Here is a 27,738-nt window from a genome sequence, read left to right on the forward strand (position 1 = left end):
CCCCCCAAACAAAAAAATATATATATATATCACTGATGCTTATTTCGATGGCAGCACAGAGTGTTTGCTAAAAAATAATAGTATACTATTGGCAGTTGCTCACATGTACAAACCTAAAGGACTTAATAGTTAAACACCTGATGTTACAACCCTAGAAGAGTCTTTCACTTTTACTCACGCCAAAGTCAGGCCTTTAAAACTACATGAACGTTTTGCAGTTTAAAAACTATTGCAGTTTAAAAACTATTGCAGCTAAAACATTCTTTAAAAAAAAGTTTGGGATTTTTTCCTTTAAGTTTCTGCCGACTCTGTTCTGAGGATTGTTACCCTCTTCTATGTCCCCCTGTGGGAATTCGAGTAGACATTTTAATGACGCGAACTAATGTTCCTTCAGTTTTTGAATTATCCAGCTCAAAAAGTACGTGCCAAGTGTAAGTTCGGTCAAAAAACTCTCTTATATAGGGAGAATTTGTAGGAAAATTGTAGGGTTTTTATTTGAAGGGCAGACTCCTTAACCCGCATTTTTTTAAGAACCCCCATTGCACCCGTGCTCAATTTTAAAAATTAAAGCTGAATGCAGTAGGGTGCCCATGGGTGCTGAGTAAAACTTACCCATGGGTACCAGGTACCACAGGTTAAGTACTCTGGGTAGCAGTGAACTCTTTCTTCCAGCCTTGTCATCCAAACTCTTGCAAAGATTCCTAAATGCGTTTTTTTATGAAAATCAGAAATTTACAACCAACAAATCAAGCGGGAGTCTCAAGGACAAAAAATTAAATAGATTTTTTTTGTTTTCAACTCCGGTGGCAAAATGCGCTGATAGTTGTGGGAAAGAACTGGAGTGATATTAGCTTGTCGCTTTGCTTCATCTAATCTGACCAACGTTTGCTCCTTTTGAAGAAATGTTGTTATGGAAACAGTTTTCATCCCCCCAAATTTAAATTTGAGAAATGTTATTGTCAGATTCTCAGTCTGTGTATTTTAATAACATATTTTTTCCTGCGTGGGCATAACCGCTTGAGGATTGTGTGCGATATCTCAAAAACTCTACTACCTTTTGAAAATAAATTTTCACAGATTAGGTTTATTATCTCTGTATCAATAGGATTAAAGTATGTTCCAAAAACCAAAGGTGTGAGAGTGTCACAGGTATTGGGTGTTATTTCCATCATATCTCAGTCAAGGTGGTTGTTCATTTGCACACTAGACCATGTGTTCGTTGATCAAAATATGAACTTGCAGAAAGTCTAAGGAAAAAAAGTTTGGGATGTTTTTGATTCAGTTTCCTTTCAAAATTTTCGTACTAAACCACAAAGTTGTTGAATGGCATTTTTATTTCATCTGTTAAGTGTAGGAACCAAACTTCAAAAAATTCAATGCTTCACTTTTAAAAATATGCTCTTTCCATGTCATTATTGGGCTAGATACACAGTGGGATCAAATGTTTGAGTCTGTGGTTCCATAAACATGTGACATTTTCAGTTTAGGTACGAAGGTCATTAGACTCTAGTGTGGAGGAGTAGACTCGACCCTAGAACTCTACTAGAACTCTACGGACTTTTTCCTTAGGGTGCAGGGTTAAAACATGGAGGTACTATCCTGCTAAACCCTGTGGAATTCAGCCTCTCAGACCTGTCACCACTGCACATGCCAGACACATCAGTGTATTCAGGGCACCTCCTAAAGATAGGAAGTGTTGATAAACAAATCATTGAAAGTTTTCCCAAATACAGGAGCACTTGCTCTTTAAAGATACTGGACACTTATGTTAATTCTTGACACTAATGGTAATTGTCAAAGACCAGTCTTCTCACTTGGTGTATCTCACTAATGTACATGTATGCATAAAATAACAAACCTGTGAAAGGTTGCGCTCTATTGGTCTTCGAAGTTGCGAGATAACAATGAAACAAAAAACACCACTGTAACACAAATTTGTGTGCTTTCAGATGCTTGATTTCGAGACCTCAAAATCTAAATCTGAGGTCTCAAAATCAAAATTACTTCTTTCTCGAAAACTATGTTACTTCAGAGGGAGCTGTTTCTCACAATGTTTTATACTACATGTATCAACATCTCGCCATTGCTTGTTACAAAATAAGGTTTTGTGCTAATGATTATTTTGAGTAGTTACCACCAGTGTCCACTGCCTTTACTAATAGGTCTGCTACCCCCCCCCCCAGTAAGAGTGAACAGTGAATGACCCTTGAATTGGTCACACGCACTGACAGCAGAACCAGGCCAAGGTTAAAGGTTCCCTGGTGACTCAGTTGAGGGTGAGTTCAGGAGGGATTGGTCAAGTGTCCTTCATGACGACCAGCAAATTTAATATCATGTTCTTTGACCATAATCTATAATTATTATTCAGTAAGATTAAGAGGTATGCATTACATTGGCAGGGTCATCTGAGGCTAGTCTGCCATTCATCCAACCTTTGTCTGGACATGGTCCAGTTGTTTAGGACTGCTTGGACAGCAACATTGTGCTTAGCAGATTAAAAGGACAGTTTGCCTTGGATCAGGCGAGTTGGTCCAGGAAAAGCTGTTTGAATCCGTTTGATATAAATTGCAAAATTGTTAGAAAGATGATTTGAAAGTAGAATATAACAATCTACACAAATATGCCTAAAATTGCATGGTTTTCCTTATACGTCATGAACTAACGCGGCACGCTGTTTTGTGGAGTCAAGTTTTTGACTCTTCAAAATGGCCGACTGGTTAGTTCGCAAAGTGAAAGGAAAACCACGCAATTTCGAGGCATTGTTTGGAGCATTATTCTACTTTTAAAACATCTTTCTAACTATTGATTTTATAACGAATAGTTTCAAACACTTTTCATGGACCAACATTTCCCTTAAAGGTTACCAACCAAAGTACATTGTAACATGAAGGCCCGGTATCCTGTACATTTTGATCGGTATCCTGTACATTTTTGCAAAATATGTAACGGTTAAAGGGTGTATGTAACTTTTGTAGGACAAAAAACACAATGTCCACAGATAAACACTAAGCTTACACAGTTTGAAGAAAATGATAGTTTTAAGATAATGATTAATGAAAATATTACGTGCTGAGGTGCTGTAGTTTTGGGGAAATGAGTAAAACGATGTCATGAAAGTAATTTTCGTCTCATGAGACAAAAATTATTTTAAAGATTTACAAACACATTTTCATTACATTGTTTTACTCATTTCTCAAAAACTACAGCACCTCAGTTAGTAATATTTGAAGGGAAGCTTTCCGCTATCATTATCTTCAAGGAAGCTTTCCACTATCATTATCTTAATACTGTACCTGTAAGTTTAATGTTAATCTATGGACATTTTGAAAAAGTACCCAAATCCTTTAAGCAATGTTTTCTGCTTAAGCAGCAAAATGAAATTAGGCCCTGCAGTTTAAGGCCTTGTCCAATTTGGCAGATACTGCTACCCACCTGTCATACTCCTTAACACAACACCAATTTTTCAAGAAGAAACTGTGATGATATTTTGTCAACCTTGTGGTGCTATGTAAATCTGTGTCAAACATAAGGTAGACAAAATATGTAAAGTGCATTAAAATATTACATTTTGTCATTTTTGACAGATGCCTGACCCAATACCACAGTACAAATAAAGGACATTTACACTGTATCAAAGCCAGCTTTTTTGTTTACCCACTAAGACGATTTAAAGATTATCCCGTAAAAATCTTAATTGGAAGTGGTTTAATTAGCTAAATACTTGGAATCTCGTGCTTCAAGTTTCACATTTAAGGAATCTTGAAGAGCAGATGGCATGATGGTGTGGTCCGTACCATTACAGATGATCTCATCCTAAAAGACCGCAGAACCATCTCAATCAGCCATGAACACACAACCATACCAGTCACTCCGACTGGAAGTGCCAGGATGCTTTCCGACGAATCTAATAATACCGTTTGTGGTTCACGCTCTCTTTAGAGGATTAGAGCGGCTTAGTTGGAATCACTTGCTTTCTAATATCTTCCCAACACAGTAGACAAGATCCTCTCAGAAAATATTTTGTGCCCATTACAGATTTTCATTTTCAAAGACTATCCGTCTGTCTGGGATTTTTTTATCTGGTCCACTGGTCAATCATTTTAACATACCCTGATTTTGATCCAATAAAGCTTGCCCTGGCTAGACTTACAATATTACAAGCTTTATCCATCTGTAGCCACTTAGTATGTTACATACTGCTGGATGGAAGGAGTTAATGGTATGAGATGTTAATGGTAATGATCAAACAGCCTTGTGACAGGGATTTCATGTCTTGAAGCTTCTTTTTTTATAAACTCAATGCCCAGGCCTGGATTTTCATTTTTGAAAAAGCAAGAGCTTGTGGTGTATAAAGACTTTTTAGGGGTGGGGTGGCAAGTGGGGTAAAGACGTGATTGGGTGTGGGGTGTCTATTTTAAAATGCATCAAACCATTGATTTTAAGTGCATTTATTTTTTTCAGTGCCTATTTTAGTTTGTGAAGGGCACTTCCTTTTGGACAATTTTCATTCATATGGGAAACTTTTGAAGGGGCACCTAGGCCAAGACAAGGGTGAAGGCCTCAGTAGCTGTGTCTGTACTCTGTGGCCTTCTAACTCCTGAGTCCTAGCTCTATGCTTCTAGCCAGCAGGTGTTGTCAGAAATATTGGGCTGAAATAACTGCCACATTGATAAAAGGTTGAATTGGGGGGGGGGGGGGTAGACACTGACAGAGGTGAAAGGCAAGGCACCACTGAGCAAACCTGATTTAAAATATGTCAATTGTGTTAGGCCTGAGCACTCCAGCACACAAAGTAGCTATTAAGCACAAAATAGTTTTGCTTGCTGGAACAAGGTTTAAAGTTACCAGCCAAATTGCCATGTTTAACATGTGTCATTGGTGACTGGTTTTCTGCTTATCTTTGCTCAGCTGCAACCTTTCCTGATTTGTTTATGATGGTCTATAATATTAGGCCCAGGTTGCATTGTGGAAAAGGCCTTTATGAAAATATACATAATGCAGGGCTGTATGCTTCGTTTTTGAAAGGGCAAGGGCACCAAGGCATTTTCTTCTTGGTAAAGGGCTCCCTATGATGAAATTGCAAATTTGTACTGGAGCATTTCAAGGGCACCAAGGCAATGACCAGGTGGGACACGGAGGCAACCGCCTTCGTTGCCTCCGTGAAGTATCAGGCCTGATAATGGTTTTGAATGATTTGCTTATTATTGAAAACCCAGAGGATTGGGTTGAGAAATTTTCTATTTAAAACATTGACGATGATGTGTCATTCATACATGTAGATTGTGTACATTGTATAGGTAGAGACTGGATTATTCTGTACAGCGATTGCACGACAGATGCTAATTAGTAATATAAGGTTTCTGATATTCAATAGTGTGTGTTGACTTGACTTGCACCGGTAGATGACTTAAACATGTCCATTTGTGTAGCGTCCTGTACCTAATGAGAGTGGAACACAGGAAATTGGCATTTCGTTGTGACATTCAAGCCAATCAGACCGTCAAGTTGGTCCTTGTATGCAGCTGATGATCCTTTGTTTCCAAAGTTTGGCAGGATCTGGGTTTTTGTTTTCGGTTGGTCTGTTTTTGATAATTTTTTGTTTTGGTGCTGGATAGATCAGTTTACAGTAGAAAAACATCCACACAATTGTGAGTGTTAAAGGGAAGCTCATTATGGGGACTGGAATTTAATCTTTGGAGGAGGTTGGAATTTCCATTTTGAAAAGGGCAGACGAGTCTAATTGGCAAATTTCTTACAGTTCGTTAGCCTTTTTGAGGTATGTTGACATGTTATGGTCATTATGGCATTATTGGTCAGGCCTTGCACTCTAAGTTTTCATTAAAGTAGTAAACCCGGCTAGTAAACTGTGCATTTTACTTGCCCCCAGGAAGTTAGGTAGCCCAGATTTGGAACATGTATTGTCATTTGCATCTTTCGGGTACAATATCAATGGTAGTGGTAGTGATAACAACCAGTTTATAGAAAATAAGTAAATTAATAATTAAATAGGTATCAAAAATTCTGGCCCAGTTTCCACGGCATCATTATTTCTTATTTTATGGTGTCAAGTCGTGCGTTAGTAATCCAACTTTTCAGCCAGCAAATGTTAAAGACACTGGACACTATTGGTAATTGTCGAAGACCAGTCTTCTCACTTGGTGTATCTCAACATATACATAAAATAACCAACCTGTGAAAATTTGAGCTCAGTCGGTCGTCGAAATTGCAAAATAAAATTGAAGAAAAAACACACCTGTCACACGAAGTTGTGTTTTTTTAGATGCTTGATTTCGAGACCTCAAATTCTAGACTTGAGGTCTCGAAATCAAACTTTTGGAAAATTACTTCTTTCTTAAAAACTACGCCACTTCAGAGGGAGCCGTTTCTCACAATGTTTTATACCGTCAACCTCTCCCCATTACTCGTTATCAAGTAAGGTTTTATGCTAATAATTATTTTGAGTAATTACCAATAGTGTCCAGTGCCTTTAAGCAACCCTAAAAGTTAAAATTACCGATCGTTCCATTCCTTTCATTACTCTCAATCGTTAATGTCAAACGAGATTGAAAACATCTTGCCATTTGATAATTTATTAAATAATAACGCCACAATCCAAGGTTACACAAGTTCTGAGACAGAATTATTGAAAATAAATTTGATTAAAATGAACAATTAGTTGAAAGGAATGAAAAAACAAATGAAAAGAATCTTGTGAAGTTGCTTCATTAATAATATGCCCACTACTCTTGTAAAACTGATCAGAGAAAAAAAAGTTATGATAAGTGCCAGACTTTTTATGATTGTTTGAACAACCCGCCCGGTCGATGTATCCAGTACATGCACAAACACAACACTACCCCAACAAGTTAAATACAATACAATTACATATCCTTTGTATCCACATTCATAAAGCAATATTTACCTGTCGTCATATTCCGAAAATCATTTATGGACCGCTAACCCCCCCTCAGGCTGGCCCAATCTATTATTCAACAAAAAACCACACTCCGCCTTCTGACTCATTCACTGCACCAGTAGGTTTATATTTTCTTTTCAAAATTTCCAGAAAAAAAGACGGTAGAGTGTGTGTTTTTGTGCTTTCAACTCAAGAAATACCAGTGAGCCAAACTCCTTTGTATTATTCTGCGAATGGTATTTTTTCTCATCTCAATTTTTTTTACTGCACGCGTGTACAATACCAGATGTTTAATAAGCTATTCGCCTGGCGTGTCCACATTGTGTTGCTGTAATATCAACCTAACTACTCCGAAACGAAGTAGGACAACACCAACCAAAAATTTGCCAGGAAATGGGAATATAAGTATTTCAAACCCGGTCTGAGTGGCCATATCCTTCATTATTGTAGTCGACGACGGAGGGGTTGGCTTTCGAAAGGAAAAGAGACTTTGTGTGTGTGATTTGATAGACAGAAGGAGATCCCATGCCGTGCTTAGTAGAGAACAGTATGTTGTGTGTGTAATGCTGATCAGCTAATTATTGCTGGTGGTGCACTCCCCATTCACGCCTGATTGAAAACTACTCTTCATCAACTGCTTCACTTCCCCCCCCCCCCTAACCAACCAACCACGGGCTTCCTTTTCGGATCTGATAGTAGTTTAGATGTTCATGGGTAAATGGTCATCATCATCATATGGACTTGGATGAGCATTCAGTGAGCTACACTTTTAGAGTTGGTGGTCAGTTGTTCGTTGTTATTAGTGATGGTCAGTATAGTCAAGCCAGAGATTGTCGACCTGGTAGCATCGTGTACTGTGGATTATGTTTTATCAGTAGGAATTGGTGTACTGTTTTATAACTGGAGCTAATGAGCATGAGGTATGTATGAACAGTGCTATGATGATCATGCTGGTGAACTTATTTATTATGTCATGATTTTATTATAGGCAATTACTATCCTTGTGTAGAAAATGTGCACGATCAATCTCTTTAAAAGGAGTATTACACAGAATTGATAGAGCTGAAAAAATAGTCGCAGACAGTGTTCATGTTTTGTGTGATCAATCATACATAAAATAACAAACCTGTAAAAATTTGGCTTTAAAATTTGTGATGCGAGTCAGGAGGAAACTCCATAATCAGTATTCTTTCAGTAGTCCAGATACAATGTTTTTATCTTTACTAATCCTGTAATTAATGCTGAAATGGTGATTATTTAGTAAATCGATAATGAAACTTTCCCACGCATTTGTTGTTGTAATAATAACAAGTCTCTGGTTCTAAACAGCACTGAAACAGAAAGAATGCAAAGAAACTTTCTCTTGTTTGATTTGAACAAATACAATAGTTTTACACTTAAAAGTACAGGCCTCTGAGGTTGGGGAGGGGTGGGGGGGGGAGGCTAGGTTAAGGTCAGGTGATAGGCCTACTATGAATTTGTTGGCTGACAACAGAAGTGGCGTTATACTGTACACACGTGGTTGTACCATCAGGGTTTACATTGTAAGTTTTCTAGCTCATGGTTCTACCATGTGCTATGCAGTCATACACCATTGTATAGAGGCCTATATAACACAATACAAGAACAAGTTACTGTGGAGGATGCGACTGTTTGCAACCCCTTACCCCCTCCCTCCCCTACCATTCCACCCCATGATTTACATGTGTATTCAGATGCACATTATAAAAGAATGTTCTGTAAAGAGAAAGTACATTGTACGCGCACAGTTCATTTTTTCTTTTTCTGTCTGAGTAAAGTTGTTACCATATTCTATAGTATACAAATATTGACTGCTTCGAGTGCTATGGTTAAAACTACGACTCCCGAGGTGATCCCCGGAGCATTTTATTTTCCTGAGGCGCAGCCGAGGGAAAATGGAACGGTCCGGGGATCACCGAGGGAGTCGTAGTTTTAACCATAGCACGAGTTAAAGCAGTCAATATTTGTTTTATAACACCCGAACAGACTGTTTATCATCTTCGTACACATAAAGTTCATACACGCATTTTAGATACATAGATGCACAACTGATTGGGTTCGAGGTGGGTAAAAAGACGTCTGGGTACTGTGCGCCATGTGATAGTCTGTGATAGTCGTCGGACTATCACACGGCAAACGATGCACTATCACACGGCGGCCATCTTGCAGAAACTAAGACATGTCATGTGACGCGCTCTAAACCAATGAAAAGGCAGAATATTTGTAAGGGGTGTTATAATAGTTTATAACGGCTGGTGATGCTACAAGAATTATTATGAACCATAGGAGCACTGTGTATAATGGAGGTCCTGATATTTGTAACTCAAAAAGCCCAGATTCTTTAAGTGGTAAGCAGCGCTAAGAAATTGGATCATGTGTGTTTAGGTGATTACTAAAGACCTGAACACAACACTATAGGGATGGGCTGAAGCTTGTACACATTCTTGTTCAGGATGCATTTTTACAAATAATTATTTTATTAGTACACATTATGTGCCGTCAACCTTCTTCTTTGTCAATTTATGTCATTTGGTAATTTTTGAATCGTACGTGTATGTCAGAAAAAAAAATTGGGTGAGGTTTCTAAATTCATACCTCCCTACTTATCAAAAGCTCAATTTTGTTGTTGTTGAAACATCTTAATAATAGTTACAAGCCCAAAGGACTTTTGAATAATCGTTTACCTCTGCCATTGGTATGGCAAGCATTTGAAGCGCAATACTGGTAGGTCTACATGTGTACTTGTTGTTTTCAAGTACAATATCTAGTAGTTTTATGAGTGTGTGAATAGTTGAAGGACTCTGATTGTGATGTTATTACTTGATTGTGTTTGGTAATGGTTCAGTAAATCTACTGCATAATGGAAGGTACAGGATAGTGTAATGACATTGGAAATAAGCCAACCACACAACTAAATTAATAAACGCCATTTTACAAACAGTTTCAAATCAAGGCCAGGGCCTATACTGTTCAAAAGCATGTCCTGACAACATTGGTAGGCCCTACATGTTATTGTAATCGCCTAAGACCATTATCTGCACTTTTTCTATGACTCAACATGAATGAAATAACAAACCGTTGAAAGTTTAGTCTCATTCGGTTATTTGAGTTGCAAGAAAATAGTTCTAGAAAAATGTTCTGCCAGCCTACAGTATGTAGCTTCAGAAGTTCAAGCTTAGTTTGGTTTTGGACTTATGAGATCAAAATTTTATTTAAAAAAAAAAACAGTCAGAAATGGTTATAAAATGTACACAAAATAAAAACAACAGTGAAACTTTAAGGCTCAATCGGTTATCGGAATCACAAGAAAACAGTTTAAGCAAAGCCTTGTTCACCAGCATCCTGTCTTCAAACTTGGTTTTGGATTTTTGAGATCAAACCAACATAAACAAAAATGCCAGAAATGGATGTATAAAAAAAGTACACAAACAACGATTTTTTCCCCAAATAATTTGTGAAAAAATAAAAGGTTCTTCCTCTATAATCAAAAGTATCAGTACATGTAAAGAAAGAAGAAATGTTTAGGGCCTACTTTCTTTTGTTTTAAAAAGCAATGCAGCAGAGAGTAGTTTCTGGTGCCCTGTTTACCACAAAGTGTGTTATTATAATAATATTATTTCCGTAAACAGAAAATGAAATCTAAACCAAATGTTCATGCCTTTTGATGGAAGTGAAAGCTTTCATTAATACAAGTCATGTGAGTTGTTTGCACGCAATCATCAAGGAGTCGCATTCATTGTGGAGTGTCGTTTTAATGTGAAACAGTTGGAGGTTTGTGCATGGAACATTGCTTGTGAAAACATCTGGAGGATGCGAAGGACAAAGTAACCCTTAGTGGTGTAACTAGGGCCCAGTTTCATTAAGCCTGAGTGAAAGTTATTGCTTAGTGGAAACAGGTTACCAGCTGATACGCTGTTAAATTTACATTGTTACAACCGGTGCCAGCTTATTTTTTGCTAACATGGAGCTAGTTTCTGCACAACATTTTATGAAATTGGGCCCAATGTTTCTTTAAATGATCTTGGAAATTAAATAATCCTGGTCTGCACCACCCCACCCCGCCAGTCACCATTTTAAATTACTACAATGGCTTTTCAGTCCTCGAATATTACCATTGCTGACTTAAAATGTTAAAATATCAAACACAAGGAAATATAAACTTTACATCATGCAACATTTTGACTTTAAATTTCACCTAATTCTAGTTCTCTGTAGATCACATTTATCGAAGTTCTTTGCAGTCTTTCTTAACTTAATGTTTTCCTCCTCTCTCTTCAAACCCCTAACAGGCCCAACTCCACAATCATCATCGAGATCTCCAGTACCACCACCAACAACAATCACCCCGAGAAAGCCGCCATCACCACCATGGGGGATAAGATGCCGGAATTCCAGGAGCCCATCACCTCCTTGACCTTTGAATGTCACACCCACTGGCAGGACTCATTCCTCGTGCTGCGAGAACTCTACGACCGCCAGGCGCTGTGCGACGTCACTCTGGTGGTGGGCTCGACGGAGCTGCAGTGCCACCGCCTCGTCCTGGCTTGCTGCAGTCCGTACTTCCGTGCGATGCTAACCTCAGAAATGAAGGAGAGTCGAGAGCAGAAGATCCTCATCTATGACATCGACGAGGCATCCATGGAAGCCCTCATCACTTTCATGTACACCTCCAAAGTGCTCTTAACCGTCGACAATGTGCAAAAACTCTTGCGTGCGGCCTCGCTGACGCAGATCGAAATCGTCGCCAAAGCTTGCTGCGACTTCATGACATCCCACCTTCACCCTTCAAATTGTCTTGGCATACGAAGCTTCGCTGAGCTTCACGGCCGGACAGAACTCCTTAAAGCTGCAGACATTTACACCTTTGACCACTTCCTTGAGGTGGTCAGGAGCGATGAGTTTATAAACATTACAGCAGCCCACCTGTATGATGTTATATCGTCGCCGGATATAAGGATCGAGAATGAATCTCAGGTTTACCAGGCTGTCATGAAGTGGGTGCGATTCGATCTTCCAAACAGAGTGAAGGAGTTGTCTCAGCTTATATCAGCGGTAAGTTAAAAATACATGGCACCCTCTACAGTTTGCCCTCAAAGTTTGTTATGGAACAGCAGGCCTGCATGCTTCGTTTTAGGGTGAAGGCACCAAGGCATTTTCTCCTTGGTAAAGGGCATCCTCTATGAGGAAATGTTTGCGTCTTGTGATGCCTGCCATATGACCCCAACTGCTTTTTGTTTGTCGTTTGCATACAATAGCAGCAAGGTTGTACATGTTGTTATAGAATCCAGAAGTTCGCATAAATCAACATATTTGCTTTTTAGTCCTGCACATGCCTCAAACATTATTGTGCAGAGGAGGCCTTAAACAAACTAATCGCCTGTGGAACCAAGGTTTGGGGCTCTTAGTAGCAAAAAACAAACAAATCGAGGTGGTTTTGGGGGAGGGGGGGGGGGGAAATATGAAAGGTTTTGCAAAATTAAAAACTTGAAAGTCTGGATGACGCGGTTGGCTGGTTTTCATCAAGAACAATGAGTTGATCTAGGACAACTCCATATCACTATCAGATCTATTGAACCAGAAAATTAAAACCATAAGCTCAATCCTGCTGTTTCAAAACATAAGTCATGATACAAAATAAAATTATAACACGTATAAAGAGAACGCCTTTACTGTTGACTGATGTATTGTCCTCCCCAGGGGCCGGGCATTCAATGTGCAACCAGTTACACCTTTTTTGCCTCATAATTCAGTCACAGTATCGCTCTGCTGACTTCAGTATAATTGCGCAGAGTTGTAAATCGGTTCTTTGTTTGCACGGCACAGTGGTTTGCGCGTCTACCATATGCAGAAGGTTTCTCGTGACTAATGGTTCAAAAGCTGCCATATTTTTGCCAAAAAGTTACTTTTTTTCATCATTTAAAGGCATTTCTCAGGGTCCAATTTCGTAGAGCTGCTATTAAAAGCTAAGCACAACCAAATTAAATGCTACCTGAACAGGGTTGTTTCTACCAGCCAAAATATAATGTCACATGTACCTATTGTGACTGATATACTGCTTATTTCTGCTAAGCAGGAGTTGAAGAAGCGAAATTGTCTGTTAAGTCCGACAAGACCTTGAAACCCTGGAAAACATTTGGGAGCGGAAAATACAAGTCAAATATTAAAGTATTAATCCACAAGGAATTCTTACTTTTTGCTAAATCTTTTAAAAATTTGGGTTGAACTACATGTGTAAGAGGTGGCACTCTACCAACTAACTAAGCAACAGGGACTAATAAATGTTGGCGTTCTCCCTATTTTGTCAACATCTTTTTCTGGGGTGCCAATCAGAATCCATTGAACCTGTTTCTACGTACCATGTTAAGTCACACCGAGGTTTACGAAACAACCTGTGAAGCAGCAGCAGAATGACTTTAACTTTTGGTGATATTTAAAATTTCTTTCAAAAATTGTTCGAGTCTATCATCTTGCTAAATCCCCTAAACACATCTGTACATTGTTTATTCAACATGGTTTTTCCTCATTTATTTAATTTAAACTAATATAAATATTTCCTGTTCCTCCTAATTCCCATGGTTGTTCATTGTCTGTGACTTTCACTAAAGAAACATATTGTGATACATCAAGCATGGTTTCTACATCAATATCACAATTTTTTTTTTATTAATTTGGCAAGTCACTTACCAGTGCTAGTCTCCCCAAATTAACTTACCACATACAGAGTTCATTCTAGGTTTCTCTGTGGGGTGAAACGACCGAGACTGGCTGAATGAGCGAGTGTGTGTGGCAGAGCATAGAGAAAGGACCACAGAGGCAGCAGAGGCTGTCTAACCATGGCCCTATATGATCACTTATTGCTCCATGGTGTCTGCCAAACCAAAAGTTTGACTGAGATGAAATTTGTGTATTGTTAGTCAATGACATTCACTTCTTGAACTCGAAATGACGTCATCATGTTGTTATGACATTTTTTGAAATTTTGATCGTTTATTACAAATCTTGAGAACAAAGCAAGGTGTAATATTTTTTTTTTTTTTTCACCAGGCTTTTATTTTACTCCCGGAAACCGAACACCTAGAGTTTGTTCACAATCTCTCAATGTCTAGTTGTAAAACTTTTTCATGTGGTCATCAGGGCCACATTTCATACATTGTAGAGAAGAAAATATTAGTCAACATTTTCCTGCTAAGCACAACTAAGCAGAAAACAATTTGTACAGTATTTTACATGTAGTTGGTAACCTTAATCTGGTTAAACATACTCAACTTTTGATGTGCTTAGCAACTTGTTATGCTTTTTAAAAGCAGCTGAAATTTAGCCCTGGACCATAGAGCTGCTTTTAAAAGCACAAAAAGTACATAACCCAAATACATGTATGCTTACCAGAATAAGGTTACCAGCCAAAGTACCATGTCACATGTACAAGGTACCATTTATCACTGGTATCCTGCTCTGCTCATTTCTGCTAAGCAGGAAATGGTATCATGCAAAGTGTAAATACTTTTAATCAGTTCTATGAAATTGGGTCATGCTGTCGAACAAGGTTTATATTTGTTACTTTTCACACGGTGACTCATTATCTTGGCGTGTTTTGGATAAGGAATCAAGATGCATGAGATGAGAGAATAAGGAACTTGATGAGGATAAGGTTGATTGATTGAGATGATTCCTGGAGATGAGTCAAGCTTTTATCATATTTGTGGTAGTTTTTTTCTGGCAATGAAAAGCATATTGATTAAGAATTTTGAAGCATTGTTACTGACACCTGTAAAGCAGATTGAGTTTCAAACACATGTTTATGTAATTCTATATTTAATTCAAATGGGAAAAAGTACATGCAACTTGTCATTGCTCCGTTGAGTTTATAAAAAAATGTGGTCCGTCATTCTTCAATAATGCATCACCCAATCAACATGGCTACTGATGCTAATGTAACCCGGAAAATGGGTACACTTAGAATAAGAATGAATAAAGCTAAATAAAAATGCTAACTATGGGGGCACTCGCTTGAACAAATGAGAAAAAACCAAGATCGGATAGGGCTAAGACGCGAGGAGATGCAAAAGAAATAGGAACAGTGACTCAAAGTGTAGGTTTCTCAACAACAAAAATAAAATAACTTTATTGACTATAAACCAAAAACCTTTAGACCGAAAACTCTTGATCTAAACCTTCTTCCTTAAATTAAACCAGTCAAACCTAAACCAAGATATTTAACTGAGACTCAAAAACCAAAACTAAAATACAAAACATAGTTAAACCAGAGTTAAATCTAAACCTGAAACACAGTGCCAAAGAAAAGTTACAAATTAAAATCAAAATGGCGTTAGGATACCGAGTCCAGAATAGCAGAAAATACTTGAAACAGGCAAAATTACATGGTGAAGAAAATCAACACTTAAGAAGAGAGCTAGAGCACATGTGCTTCCTGCTCTGCCAGGCTGCTATCTGATTATAATTATATACAATGCACTGGATGGGTCACTACACAACCAAAGGATTAAGAAACTGTTTACCAACATGTAACAAAAGACTTCTAAGAAATAACAAACTACATGTACAGGGGTGCAATAAAACAGCTGAAGGGACAATGTAAACAGGAAAAGGCAATTTGACTAGAACCTGGAATTAACTAACTTGAATAATAACACAATGAATTTTCTACCCCTACTACACTAAGGAAAGTCAATTAGGTGGTCTTGTTTTAAACTCCAACTTGGTTGAAAACAGCAATTACTGATTTTTGCTGAAATTTTTCCAAAATGTGATCAATCAAATTGATTTCACATGAGAGTAAAAAAATAGATGTAAAGTAAAAAACAACCAATCATTTATAATACACAGCCTTCAAATAACTTTCTAGTTCGATCAATAAATTTTGTTTATTTTTTCGTTTATTTACCATTTGTTCCATGCCACTTCTGAAAATTGATGAATAATAGAAAAAATACCAAATTATGAAATAAATGGAATGGAATGGAACAACGGCTTAATTTGTTTGAGAGGATGCAGGGTGAATTTTGGTAGGAAGGGAATTCCACAAGACTGGTTTTTCACTCTCTGACTCAGCCTTGGACCCGTCTACTCTGGAACAAGAACAAGAACAGAATCCTTCCATAAATAAAGAAATATGTGGCTTTCCCTGAATTCAATCAAATCATAGAGCAAGGATAAAACTTTAAAAAAAAGTCACAGAGGACAGTCAAACGTCATTGAAATATGATACAAGAATTTTAAAACCACAATTGTTTTCTTAAGTATAAAGTCAGTGTGATATCCTTTGGTGTGGTTTTGTCAGTGGAAGCTGTGCTGTACAGAGATTAGCGGCATGATATTTCCTTTTCTCCACAGGAAGAATGGGATGTGGGTTAGCCATGTTTAGTGGGAAAGCACAACTTCTACCAAGAATTACTTTTATTTCTGAGGGTTATTTTTTTTGTGTTGCTCATGATCTGTATTTGGAAATGTCTCAGCGGGAATGTTGATGTAATAAGTTATGCGTTCTGGTTTCATGTTAAAGGGATCGTATACCTCTAAATGTATTAATCTTATATAGGCCTACATATAAATGTAGATGTATTGACCCATTTCACCTGACGTCATCATCAGAAAAATCTTGAATGCGCCATACTGGTGGGCAATTTCACTGTGCGTTTTCATATATAACTCTAAGCCGTGCGTTATGCAGTGAAGTGTGCATTTTAGGCGACGCGGCGTTAATACACGTAAACCTAACTGCCCACCAACATGGTGAGCGTGGCATCAGTCACCACGTGTGACGCGCGTGCAAGGGGTCAATACAACTGCAATGTACACAACGTAACTCAAGTTTTTAAGGTATAAAAGTAAAAGCCAACAGACTAGTGAACCAGCAAGCTAAATGTTACTAGTAACAACACATGTATAGTCCTGGGGGCTAAGGCAAACCATGCTTTTGAATGTGCAACAAGGTCTGGAAGATTTTTTTAATTGTCCTCCGCCCCTTTGAAGGTGGGGGTCACTCGGGCGTTTGGAAAAGATTTGAGGGAGGAAGGGGTGATTCAGAAAATATAACATTTCAATTATTCTTTTCTATACTTTTTGCTTTTAATCTGTACATCGATGTGTGTAAGCACTGTATACTCGGTACTTTGCAGAGTACTGAGAAAAAAATCACAGTCATTTGATTCGATGGGATTCGGACCCATGACCTTTGCCAACCTAGACTAGAGCATATGTCTTACCAACAGTTTGATTCCTGAAATATGAACCAGTGAAATGCCTACTGGAGAACTGAAATGACAAGATCTCTAGCTGGTCCTGAGTCACTGAAAAAGTGGGATTCAAACCTATGACCTTTGCCAATCTTGAGCAGGGCCCAATTTCATGGCTCTGCTTACTGCCGAATTCTGTGCTTATGATCACGATTCCACGCATACGTGTAAGCGCCAACTTTCTGCACTAGCCTTGTAAGCGTGGAATGCCTAGTAACCATGGAGTCCGCACGTGCAGAAGCCAAAACTCGCCGCTAACTCGTGATATACGCTTGCCGTAAGCACTGAATTCCCTTCTTCCGTAAGCGCCGATTCTGTGCTTACGGTAAGTAGAGCCATGAAATTGACCACCGAGATTGCCTGATATTTAGAGGCAGTTCGAACCCTTTATTTTAGCAGTGGGCACTGAAACACCTGCGAGACATAAATTTTGAGCCTACGTGCAAAACATTTTGGACAACTATTGGCACATTCTTGAGATTTTAATGTGTTAACCTCACTTTAAGTTATCACCCTCTTCCCGGAATCAGTCTTCTTGTTTCGTGTGGCCTTTGGTCAACATCTGGGAAAACATTGATTGCTTATGATTATGAAAGCTGTTATGCCAGTATCCTGCCCCCCCCCCCCCCCCCCCCCCCCAAACCCCAAACCAAATGTTTTTGACAACTCTTGGACGTTCTCAAGATTTTAACGAGACTTTTAACCTCACTTCTAGTAATCAACCTCTTCTAGGAATAAGTACTCTTGTTTCTTGTGGTCTTTGGTCGGCATCTGGCAAAAGCTTGGTTGTGTATCATTATGTAAGCTGTCATGCCAACATCCCCCCCCCCAAAAAAAAGAAGATAAATAAACAAACAATTTTTGGAAACAGCTGTCCAACAGTTTTCAAGAATTGTTAATAAATCTACTTTTTTTGGTTTTACTGAAGGGCATAATTTTATGACATCAAAGTTGAAAAAGTCAAGGAACAATGACATGAACAAACAATGTCAAGCTTCACATTTTGAATGTTTGCCAAAAATCTGTTTGGCGGCTACTTTTATACACAACAACGATGTTGTAATAGAAAACTAATTTTCAAAATCCACAAAGATGGTGAACATTAGCCATTCAGAAATGATTGTAGGTAAAGTCTTTGAAAAATCACAAAAGTCTATTACCCGGTAGAGTTTACACCATACATGTTCATGTAGGTCAACCCTTGTAGCCTAATTTACCTTGTAAATCCACCACTGCAACAAGCGCCCTCCATCATGCATCTAAAATCAATACAACAACAAGGGATTTTTTCCCGCAGATAAGATTTTGTGTGGCTGACTGGAAGATTAAAGTGTGAAATTGCGGTCACTTATATCTCAAGGGCTGGATCATCTACATTGTGCAGTGGGATTTTCAAAGGTGTAGTTGTGGACTTGACTGGTCCTCTATTGAAGCTTACCATTAGTTAAAGGGCAAGTCCAACTCACAGACATAATAGGTGTAATTATGGACTTGGTCCAGTGTCCTAATATCTGTCCAAGAATACTCGCAGTTACATGGACTTGATTGTCTCCTAAAGAAGTTTACCATTTGTCAAAAGGGAAAGTCCAAGAATTATCACAGTTACATATGTGCAATTGTGGACTCGATCAGAGTTTTAAAAAAAGCTCACACTTTGTTGAAGGGCAAGTCCAATTGTGGACTTGATCGGTCTCATAAAGAAGCTTGTTTAAAAGGGAAAGTCAAAGAATTCTCTCAGTTCTGTGGACTTGATTGTTCTCCTAAAGAAGCCTACAATGTACCATTTGTTACAGTCCCTGAATTCTCGCAGTGACAACCAGTGTAAGTGTAACTGTGGACTTGATTGGTCTCCTAAATAAGCTTAACCATTTGTTAAAGGGCAATCCCCAGAATTCTCGCAGTTACATATACTGTAGGTGTACTTTGTTGACTTGATCGGTCTCTTGAAGAAGCTTGTTGTCCAAGAATTTATGCAGTTATATGCGGGACATTAGGAAAGTTTTAACCCTCTAAAAAGAAAGTAAGATATTTATTTTCTCATGATGTTGGGCATCAGCTAGGAGTGTACCCGGAAGAACTGATGTTATTAGTTCGTGAGACATGATTCTTTTATAGGACCACAAGGGGTGATTTTTCTTGGACTAACCATTAAAGGAATATTACAGAATTGTTTTTTTCTAACAAAACAGTAACTTGCAGTGTAAGCACTTAATGTAATCCACCATATACATAAACTGACAAACCTGTAGAAGTTTGAGATCGATCGGCCATCTAGGTCACGAGAAAATAGTGAAAAACCAATTACACATTTTGCATGACATCGATGCATTATTTTTTTATATATTTTTATTTACGCTCACTGAGCAGTTACCTCCAAACGCAAAGTTAAATTATTTATTTCTCATCAAATATTACATTTCAGGCAGATTTTTTTGAAGGGGTGTTTTCTTACTATCATCATCATTAGACTATGTAAGTTTTATGTAAATCTGTGATCTTCACGATTTTGTTTCTTACCAACTCTGTAACGTTCCTTTTTGAGCTTTCCAAACAAGGTATTTGACAACATAATTCAATGAGTACATTTTAAAGTTCCATGACAATGTACCCCTGTGTTACACAATGCACGCACTAGCCTGCGTTATCCATTTGCAATCAATTACTTGAAGTACAGGAATCTGATTCCTGAACTCACAAAACCTTGATGAAGTTGGACATTCGGATATCATTCCACTGTGACTCAAAACAAAAACCTCTCTGTCTACAAATCAACCTTGCCATAAGGCATAGTATCAGTTTCCACAAGGATAAATATGTGTAATGTTCTTGTGTGTGTAAGTATCATTGAAAACCGTTACATATTAAAAATGTTGAAAGATTTTGGGGTAGGGGCAGTCCACTCCTGTGAAGGGTGTAGGGGACATCAAGGAAGTTGACATTTGCTGTCCTGAAAACAAATCTAAATAAGTCCAGTGGTTGAATGTAAGTACTGCTATTATTCAATGTAGTTTTTCAATCTGGCACAAGTTCGGAGCTCTGATTTCAAATGGGATGGGGAGAGTGTAGTCCAAAGTTTAGAAGGGGCGGGGAGGGTAGCTTCGGGGGAGGTTGTAAAGGAACAGGCGACAATGAGGTGATTTCTGTCTTGAAAGATAACTGTCAAAAAATCAGTTCAAGAGTTTAAGGAGCCTCAATGCTACAAGTTCTCGCATTTTGGTATAGGTACTGAGCTCAGATTTCAGCTGGGATGGGGGAGGGTGTTGGGGGAGGGTGTTGGGGGGGGGGGGGTGGGGGCGCATCGAGGGAGGTTGTAAAGGAACAGATGACAATGAGGTGATTTCTGTCTTGAAAGATAACTGTCAAAATCAGTCCAGGGGTTAAGGAGCGTCAATGCTACAAGTTCTTACAGTCTGGTACCCTTGGCTCAGATTTCATTTTGAAAAGTTGAAGGTTTGATTTGTCCCCGAGGCATCAGCGTTGAAAGTATGAACCCTTCATCAAGATGGGTCTTGAATGTCCCTCTTGTGGTTACTTACACTCAGTTGACATAAATCTATCAGTCTGGTGACGTACATGCATGTCATAGTGCGCTTAAAGTGCAAACATGGAGGACCTCTTCTTTTTTTCTACTTGAAAATTGTTTTTCCTGTGTGCACTAAAAACATTCAAATTCGAATCAGGCATCAGCAACCTACAATGTAGTTATAATTAGAGATGACCCAGGGTGTGTTATCTTTATGAAAATGGTTGACAACGAGTCTTTCAATGCTGTTGAGTTTCAAAGTAGCATGACAAATGAGATAGATCTTCTCTTCCTGGTTGTTCAACTCAATTTGAATCTGGTCTTGTAAAATGAATTTTGGTCGTGTCAAAATATTGAGCTACAAGTTCGGACCCTGTAACTTATTCTGTTTTGATGCTGGTTGTTTTTAATAGGTCCGTCTACCCATGGTGCCTGCAACTTTCTTGATGGACGTTGTGGAGTCTGAGGAGCTGATCAAGAAGTGCCTTAAGTGTCGGGATCTTCTTGATGAGGCCAAGAACTACCACCTCTCAGTCAATAAGGTGGTCCCACAGAGCCCTAAGAAGGTCTACCAGTCAGAACGAAGCCAGCCCAGGAAGAGCACAGCAGGTGAGGCAGTTTAAACACTAAACATTTTAGGCCAGGTTTGAATTGGTGGGCCATATGGCTATGGCTAGAATGTCAGGCAGTTTCTGAATTGACGGCTACAGCTATGGCTATGACTGTTGCCAAAGGTGTTGCCAAGGATGACTTATACCTCAACGCATGATGACACGGAAATCTAGGCATAGCTGTAGCCACCAATGGGAGACTTTTGGACGCTAGGTGGCAGCAGTCTTACCAGGTAAATTTACATTGTTTACGTAGTTCTGAGCGTGCACACATGAGCGAGAATGGATTTTACCTAGTTAGGCCTAAGTCTACTGCCACCAAGCGTCCCAAAAGTCTCCCATTCGCCACCTATTTGGATCACCCTTTACGCATATTGTGACTGTTTTGTTGTTGGTGCAGTCAGGCTTTGGAAAACAAACCATTTTGTTTGCCAGGTGGGTGCTGGGTTTTCCAAGGAATAATTTTCCAACTTGTTTTATGTGGATATACTTGTATATTAGAGCGTGCACGCAGAAACAGCGGGAGTTCAACACCAATTTAATTTTTTTTTTTTTTATCGCCACTTTTTTGCCTGAATTTGAGAGGGCAGTTGCACCCTCCTTGCCCCCCTGGGGCGTACCTGTGCCTACATGTAAAGCACCCATATCTGTTGGACAGGGGCAGGGTCCGGTTGTCTTTAGGCTCTGTCCCAAGTTATCATCAATTTGTATAATCTAGATTTTAAAACTTTGTAATGTTATAATATTAGTAATATTTTATTTCAAGCCTACCAAGAACTAACAGTAGGTTAGCATTTTAAAGCATTCCAATGGAAGTTTTGTGTTAAAGGATTTGGGTACTTTTTCAAAACGTCCACAGATTTACATTTTTACTTACAGGGTTTGAAGATAATGATAGTGGAAAGCTTCCCTTCAAATAGTACGAACTGAGGTGCTGTAGTTTTTGAGAAATGAGTCGGGAAAAGTCACAAAATAATTTTCGTCTTAGTGAGACGAAAATTATTTTAGCATGTAAAAACCCATTAACCAGTTATGATATTGAACCTTAAACATACATGTAGCATGACTGGTTAAAACGTTTTTACATGCTAAAACTGAGACGAAAATTACTTGTTTTACCCATTTCTCAAAAACTTCACCTCAGTAAATTGAATTTCAAGGGAAGCTTTCTACTATCATGATCTTAAAACTGTGTAAGTTTAATGTAAGTTTGTGGACATTGTGTTTTGTGGTCGGAAAAAGTACATAGACCCTTTAATAATTTGTGAAGTGTTATTTGAAAGGATTCATAATGCTTGCGATCAAGCATTATCAACAATAAATTGTAGCAAAATATGAGAAACTTAAAAATGATTTCCTGAGCATAATAAGAACTAATGGACAGGATGCACACAAATGACAAAGAATACATGAAAAAAATGCCAGATATTTTATTTTCCTATTAAAAATAAACCCCGAGTCTAAAAAGCCTTGTGCTTGTCTCACCGTTACAGTTGATCAGGCGTTGATTTCACAAATAGTGTGAACGTTTGAACCTGATGAATGAAAGGACCCTATTGGAATCATTATATAAATTAAATTGAAATGGACTCTAAGGCTCTATAAAGGACTCATTGAGGCACGGAGAAAGTGGAACAGAGGGGAGTGTGCTAAAGTTCAAGGTATTTCCTGCGCAAGTGGTTATTTGTTTGTGCCTGTGAAGAAAAACAAAACAAAAGCATGCCACTCCTATAAAATTACTCTCCGCGATTGATTGTTGTATCAGAATTTATGAGAGTGTGTTTGTCCGATAATTGTGCAAGTTATTTTCAACTTGTGGAGAGGTAGACGTGTGTAAGAGGTGGGCATTGCGACGATTGAAAGAGAACAGGTGATTGCCATGGCGTACCAAAGGAATGCGCCCTCATTGCAATCTGAGGGCCAGGCGACCACAGACGCAAATCTATGTCCAATGATGGTGATAGTTGTTTCTATATGCAAAATGATGATCATAATTGTGTTTGTTAGAATTGGAAAACTGTTGAATGGATGTGTCAGGGCAGTACATGTATCTGCAAAATTTCATCCGCTTGAACTCAGTAGAAGTCAATAATGCACTTTCACATATTAAAGACACTAGACACTATTGGTAGTTGTCAAAAAACAGTCTTTTTACCATAATGCATAAAACAATGAACCTGTGAACATTTGAGCTCAATTTGTCGTTGAAGTTGTGAGATAATAATGGGAGAAAAAAAACACCCTTATCACACGAAGTTGTGTGCTTTCAGATGCTTGATTTCGAGACCTCAAATTTTAAATCTGAGGTCTCAAAATCAAATCCGTGGAAAATTACTTCAATCTTGAAAAATACATCACTTCAGAGGGAGCTGTTTCTCACAGTGTTTTATACTATCAATCTCTCCCCATTACTCGTTACCAAGTAAGGTTTTATGCTAATAAATATTTTGAGTGATTACTAATAGTGTCCACTGCCTTTAAATGGCTCCATAGTTCATTGGTTTTGGGAAGAGGAAGTGCACTCCCATTTATTTTTATCCTCTATGTTGCTCATGAACTTTGTCAAGTTGTTTGTTATTAGTGCAATAAATTGTAAGGTGAGAGTAATTCTAGGGTTTTCTTTATCTTTTTTGAGATTATGGCAAACACCACAGAAGTAAAATGAACGATTTCCCTTGTATAGCGTAGCAATACAAAATGTTTCAAATGCTGTTCAGATGCACAAGTGTGCATTGGAGTACACCATTTTAACTGGGTGTAAACTGGCAGATTGCATTTATAATGTGTCCATCTCGAAATGATTTACTTGAACTGTGCTGCATGCAACCAGCAGGGTGCCTGAGAAAACACCTGTCAGTGGTTAAGACTTTTATAAAGTGCACACTTATCCATCTCGATCATTTCTCTATGATTTATCCAAGGCCTTAAAAATGTCCAGCCTTGTGTCTAATTTGGATCACAGGCTCGCTGCAATTTCCAAGGATGAAAAAGCAGACTCTGATCACTCATTATACACACCATACACACCACAAGAATGCCAATTAGTTAATCAAATCTGCTGGCTGAAGGGTGAATTCGCAGCCGTGTGAAGTGTTCACTTCAATATCAGTCTCTTAAATTACATACCTGTACCCCTCCACCTAAATTAGTCCAGCATGGTTGGTCACTTCTCTAAATAAAGTCAGATCAAATGTTTGGCGTTTCAGCTCTGCAGATGCAACCTTGTCACATGTCAAGCTCCCAAAGGAGGTTGCATAGCTGCTCTTGCTGAGTGTAGCCTAGCATTAGAGGTCATTGAACTGACAGACTCCAAAGTGTGACCACTCATAGAGCATGGACCACTCAACACCTAGCTGATAGAGATTCTTTTTGATTAACCCTGTAGGCTAATAGTTTTCAGGCCACTTGTAAAGGCTAATGCGTGTGGTGGCCGAGCGTGTCTTGGCCGAGCGGTTAAGAACACCAGTCTCAAGATCTGGTGTTTCTTATCAGCAGAGTGTGGGTTCGAGTCCCGGGCATGACACCTGTGTCCTTAAGCAAGACTACCAATGTTGCTGTCGGATGGGGCGTAAAGCTGATCTGGCAGTGTCTGGCAGTGGCTGCTGAATGCACCATAGCACCTTGTAAACCCTTACAACTGTACATGATCTTATAATTCAACAAATTCAAAAACCTGTATACTATCTGTCAGTTCAAGCACCTTGCGTACTTTATCAGTAGATAAGTGCGCTATATAAGACTATTGTAACTGATCCTTTGAAAAAAAGGGTACAGTTTAGCTTTGGCAGAAACTTTCTCAGATTGACAATCTTTTAAATCCTTTTCTCTAAACCACATTCCTTAGCAGGGAATTGCTCCTCAAATGTGTACCTAGGCGAAAGTTTTCAATATTGTTTTTATGGTCATTAACTTGTTTGAGAAAATTAGTATAGGCCTACTGTAACTTTTAAACTGAGAAGGACCAAGTATGTTTGTATTGTCATTAATTTTTGGAGTAATACAAAAAGTAAAACCCAATCGACTAAAATGCTGTTGCCCCCCCCCCCAACACATGCAGACAAGTTTGTCAACCCTGTAATGGTTGCTTTGTATCCTTTCCATACATAACCCACTACTCAGTCTAGAAATACCTAAAGGCACCCAAGACTGGTACGCTAACTTGTTGTACTATCAACATGAACGTGAAATGAACTTTGCCTTGTAGCACCGTGACCCAAACAGGGCTATTATCCAGTAGGTGTGATTACTTTTGTATGGTGGAGTGGGTGGAGCCAGGAGCTGTCTGACCTTAGCTTGAACTGATCGTTATCTCGCACTCTCTGGTTTCGGCTCTGGACACTTTCACTCAAGACCCTGTACGTATACAGTGTGTTTTGTATACAAAATACAGGGTATTTTTAAAGGCGCAGGGCCCAATATCGTAGAGCTGCTTAAGGCGCAAAATTATGCTAAAACATTTTTCTGTTTTATATAGCAAAAACAAGCAGGATACCAGTCACAGATTGTATAAGTGATATGGTAGTTTGGCTGGTAACCTTATTCTGGTAAGCATAACTTTGTTGTGCTTAGCTGTTCTTAATTGGGCCCTGGACACTATTGGTAATTACTAAAAAATAATTGTTAGCATAAAAACTTACTTGGTAGCAAGCAATGGAGAGCTGTTGATGGTAAAACAAAACAAAATGTGAAAAATTGCTCCCTCTGAAGTAATGTAGTTTTTCGAGAAAGAGGTGGTTTCTCACTCAAATATTATTGTTATTATTATTATTAAATAGTAAAAGGCTTCAGGCTTAAAAGTACACACATGTATGCAATGCAACAAGGGTGTTTTTTTCTTTCATTATTTTCTTGCAATTTCGATGACCAATAAGTAAAGAAATTCACTTTTTTTTAATATTGTATGCATATGCTTGGGATACAAAAAGTCTTTGACAATTACCAAAGGTGTCCACTGCCGATAAACTAGCTTACAGCGTACGTTGCAGCTTGGCTTCAATCAATGACTATGTGAACAATGGTTATGACTTACATGTACATGCGTACATTTTTTCTTCTTCTCAAAAATGGACCTAATACAACCTGACATTTGAGGTTAGTTGGCTGAGGTGTTTTTTTATTGATAGGTTCTCCCTTGGATTTGATGGCATTGACAAGGAACTCAAACCTTGGATCAATGACAAGTTTATGCTTGTTTTTATATATTTTTTATGTTAGTATTATAAACAAAATTGTGATGAAAAAGTCTGGTACAGCTCAAGGAAGGAAATCAATAAGTGAGAAAATATTTCCACAGTGCATTTTTAATTGGTATAGGCTACATGCAGACTATATTTTGTTATGTGATATCTGTTTAACCAAATTTTCCTTTAGAGCAAAACAAATGATTTTCAGTGAAACAATGTCCAACCAAACTTTCTTATAGAGCAAAAATAGTGTTTTTTGCAAGGAGTGAAGTATCTTGACTTTTGTTATTAAATGTCACAATGTTTACAGTTAACAGCCAATTTCATTTGCCCTCGACTACACCGAATACCTTAAATAGCTTTTACTAGGGGACAAAGTATCCACATTAAACAATATAGGAAAGATCAAAATATACATAAACCCTGGAGATTTTTTGTATGATGTCACAAATATCTTCTTCTTTTTGGGGGGTATGGGGGGGGGGGGGCCGGGACACAGGGTTCTTATAAAAACTCTTTGATACGTGCATGTTGTGATATAATATTAGTGTTAGGATTAAGGGGAAAAATCCACCCAAATTGGTAGTGTTTCTTTGTAATAGAGTCGATGGTTGAAGTTTCTGTGGAAAAGAAAAAGCAGAACTCCAGTGGGCTCCACTCAGTGTCTCTACAGGATTGGTTGTGACACTGTCGCCAGTGAGGGGGGAATTCAATGTAGACTGATATTAACCTCAAACCCTAGGTGGTCAGTCTGTAAGAGATATTTCTCTGTATCGTGTTGCTTGGAAAGTTTACAGGGTTTTTTTGTACTTGGGGATGAACAAGGTAACAAACTTTGCTTTGTTAGTTGAGTGCAAATTTCCTAAACTGCCTTGCCCTACCTAACAAGGACTAAATATCAGGGCTGCCAATTTCATAAACTTGGTTGCCCTACCAAGGACAAAGTGTCAGGGCTGCCATTTTCATAGACTGCGTTGCCCTACCCACAACAAAGTATCAGAGCTCAGCTGCCAATTTTATAAATTGCGTTGCCCTACCAAGGACAAAGTATCAGGGCTGCCAATTTCATAAACCGCATTGCCCTACCAAGGACAAAGTATCAGGGCTGCCAATTTTATAAACTGCGTTGCCCTACCAAGGACAAAGTATCAGGGCTGCCAATTTTATAAACTGCGTTGCTCTACCAAGGACAAAGTATCAGGGCTACCAATTTCATAAACCGTGTTGCCCT

General features: G+C 38.5%; 1 protein-coding gene across 4 annotated transcripts in view; it reads left to right on the top strand.

Annotated features, from left to right (window-relative positions):
- LOC117293319 (kelch-like protein 8) overlaps positions 1–27,738 on the top strand; it is a 56,644-nt gene that overhangs the window by 10,800 nt on the left and 18,106 nt on the right. For 2 of the 4 annotated variants that reach the window (XM_033775579.1, XM_033775580.1), the window contains exons 2-3: positions 11,227–11,989; positions 21,127–21,322. In XM_033775579.1, the coding sequence (XP_033631470.1) occupies positions 11,227–11,989; positions 21,127–21,322 (959 nt within the window). Of the gene's footprint in view, positions 1–7,231; positions 7,837–10,633; positions 10,762–11,226; positions 11,990–21,126; positions 21,323–27,738 lie in introns of those variants that run through there. The other 2 variants (XM_033775582.1, XM_033775581.1) reach the window with 2 other exon arrangements.

Source organism: Asterias rubens, chromosome 8 (genome assembly GCF_902459465.1).
Source record: "Asterias rubens chromosome 8, eAstRub1.3, whole genome shotgun sequence".
NCBI classification, from domain to species: Eukaryota; Metazoa; Echinodermata; class Asteroidea; order Forcipulatida; family Asteriidae; genus Asterias; species Asterias rubens.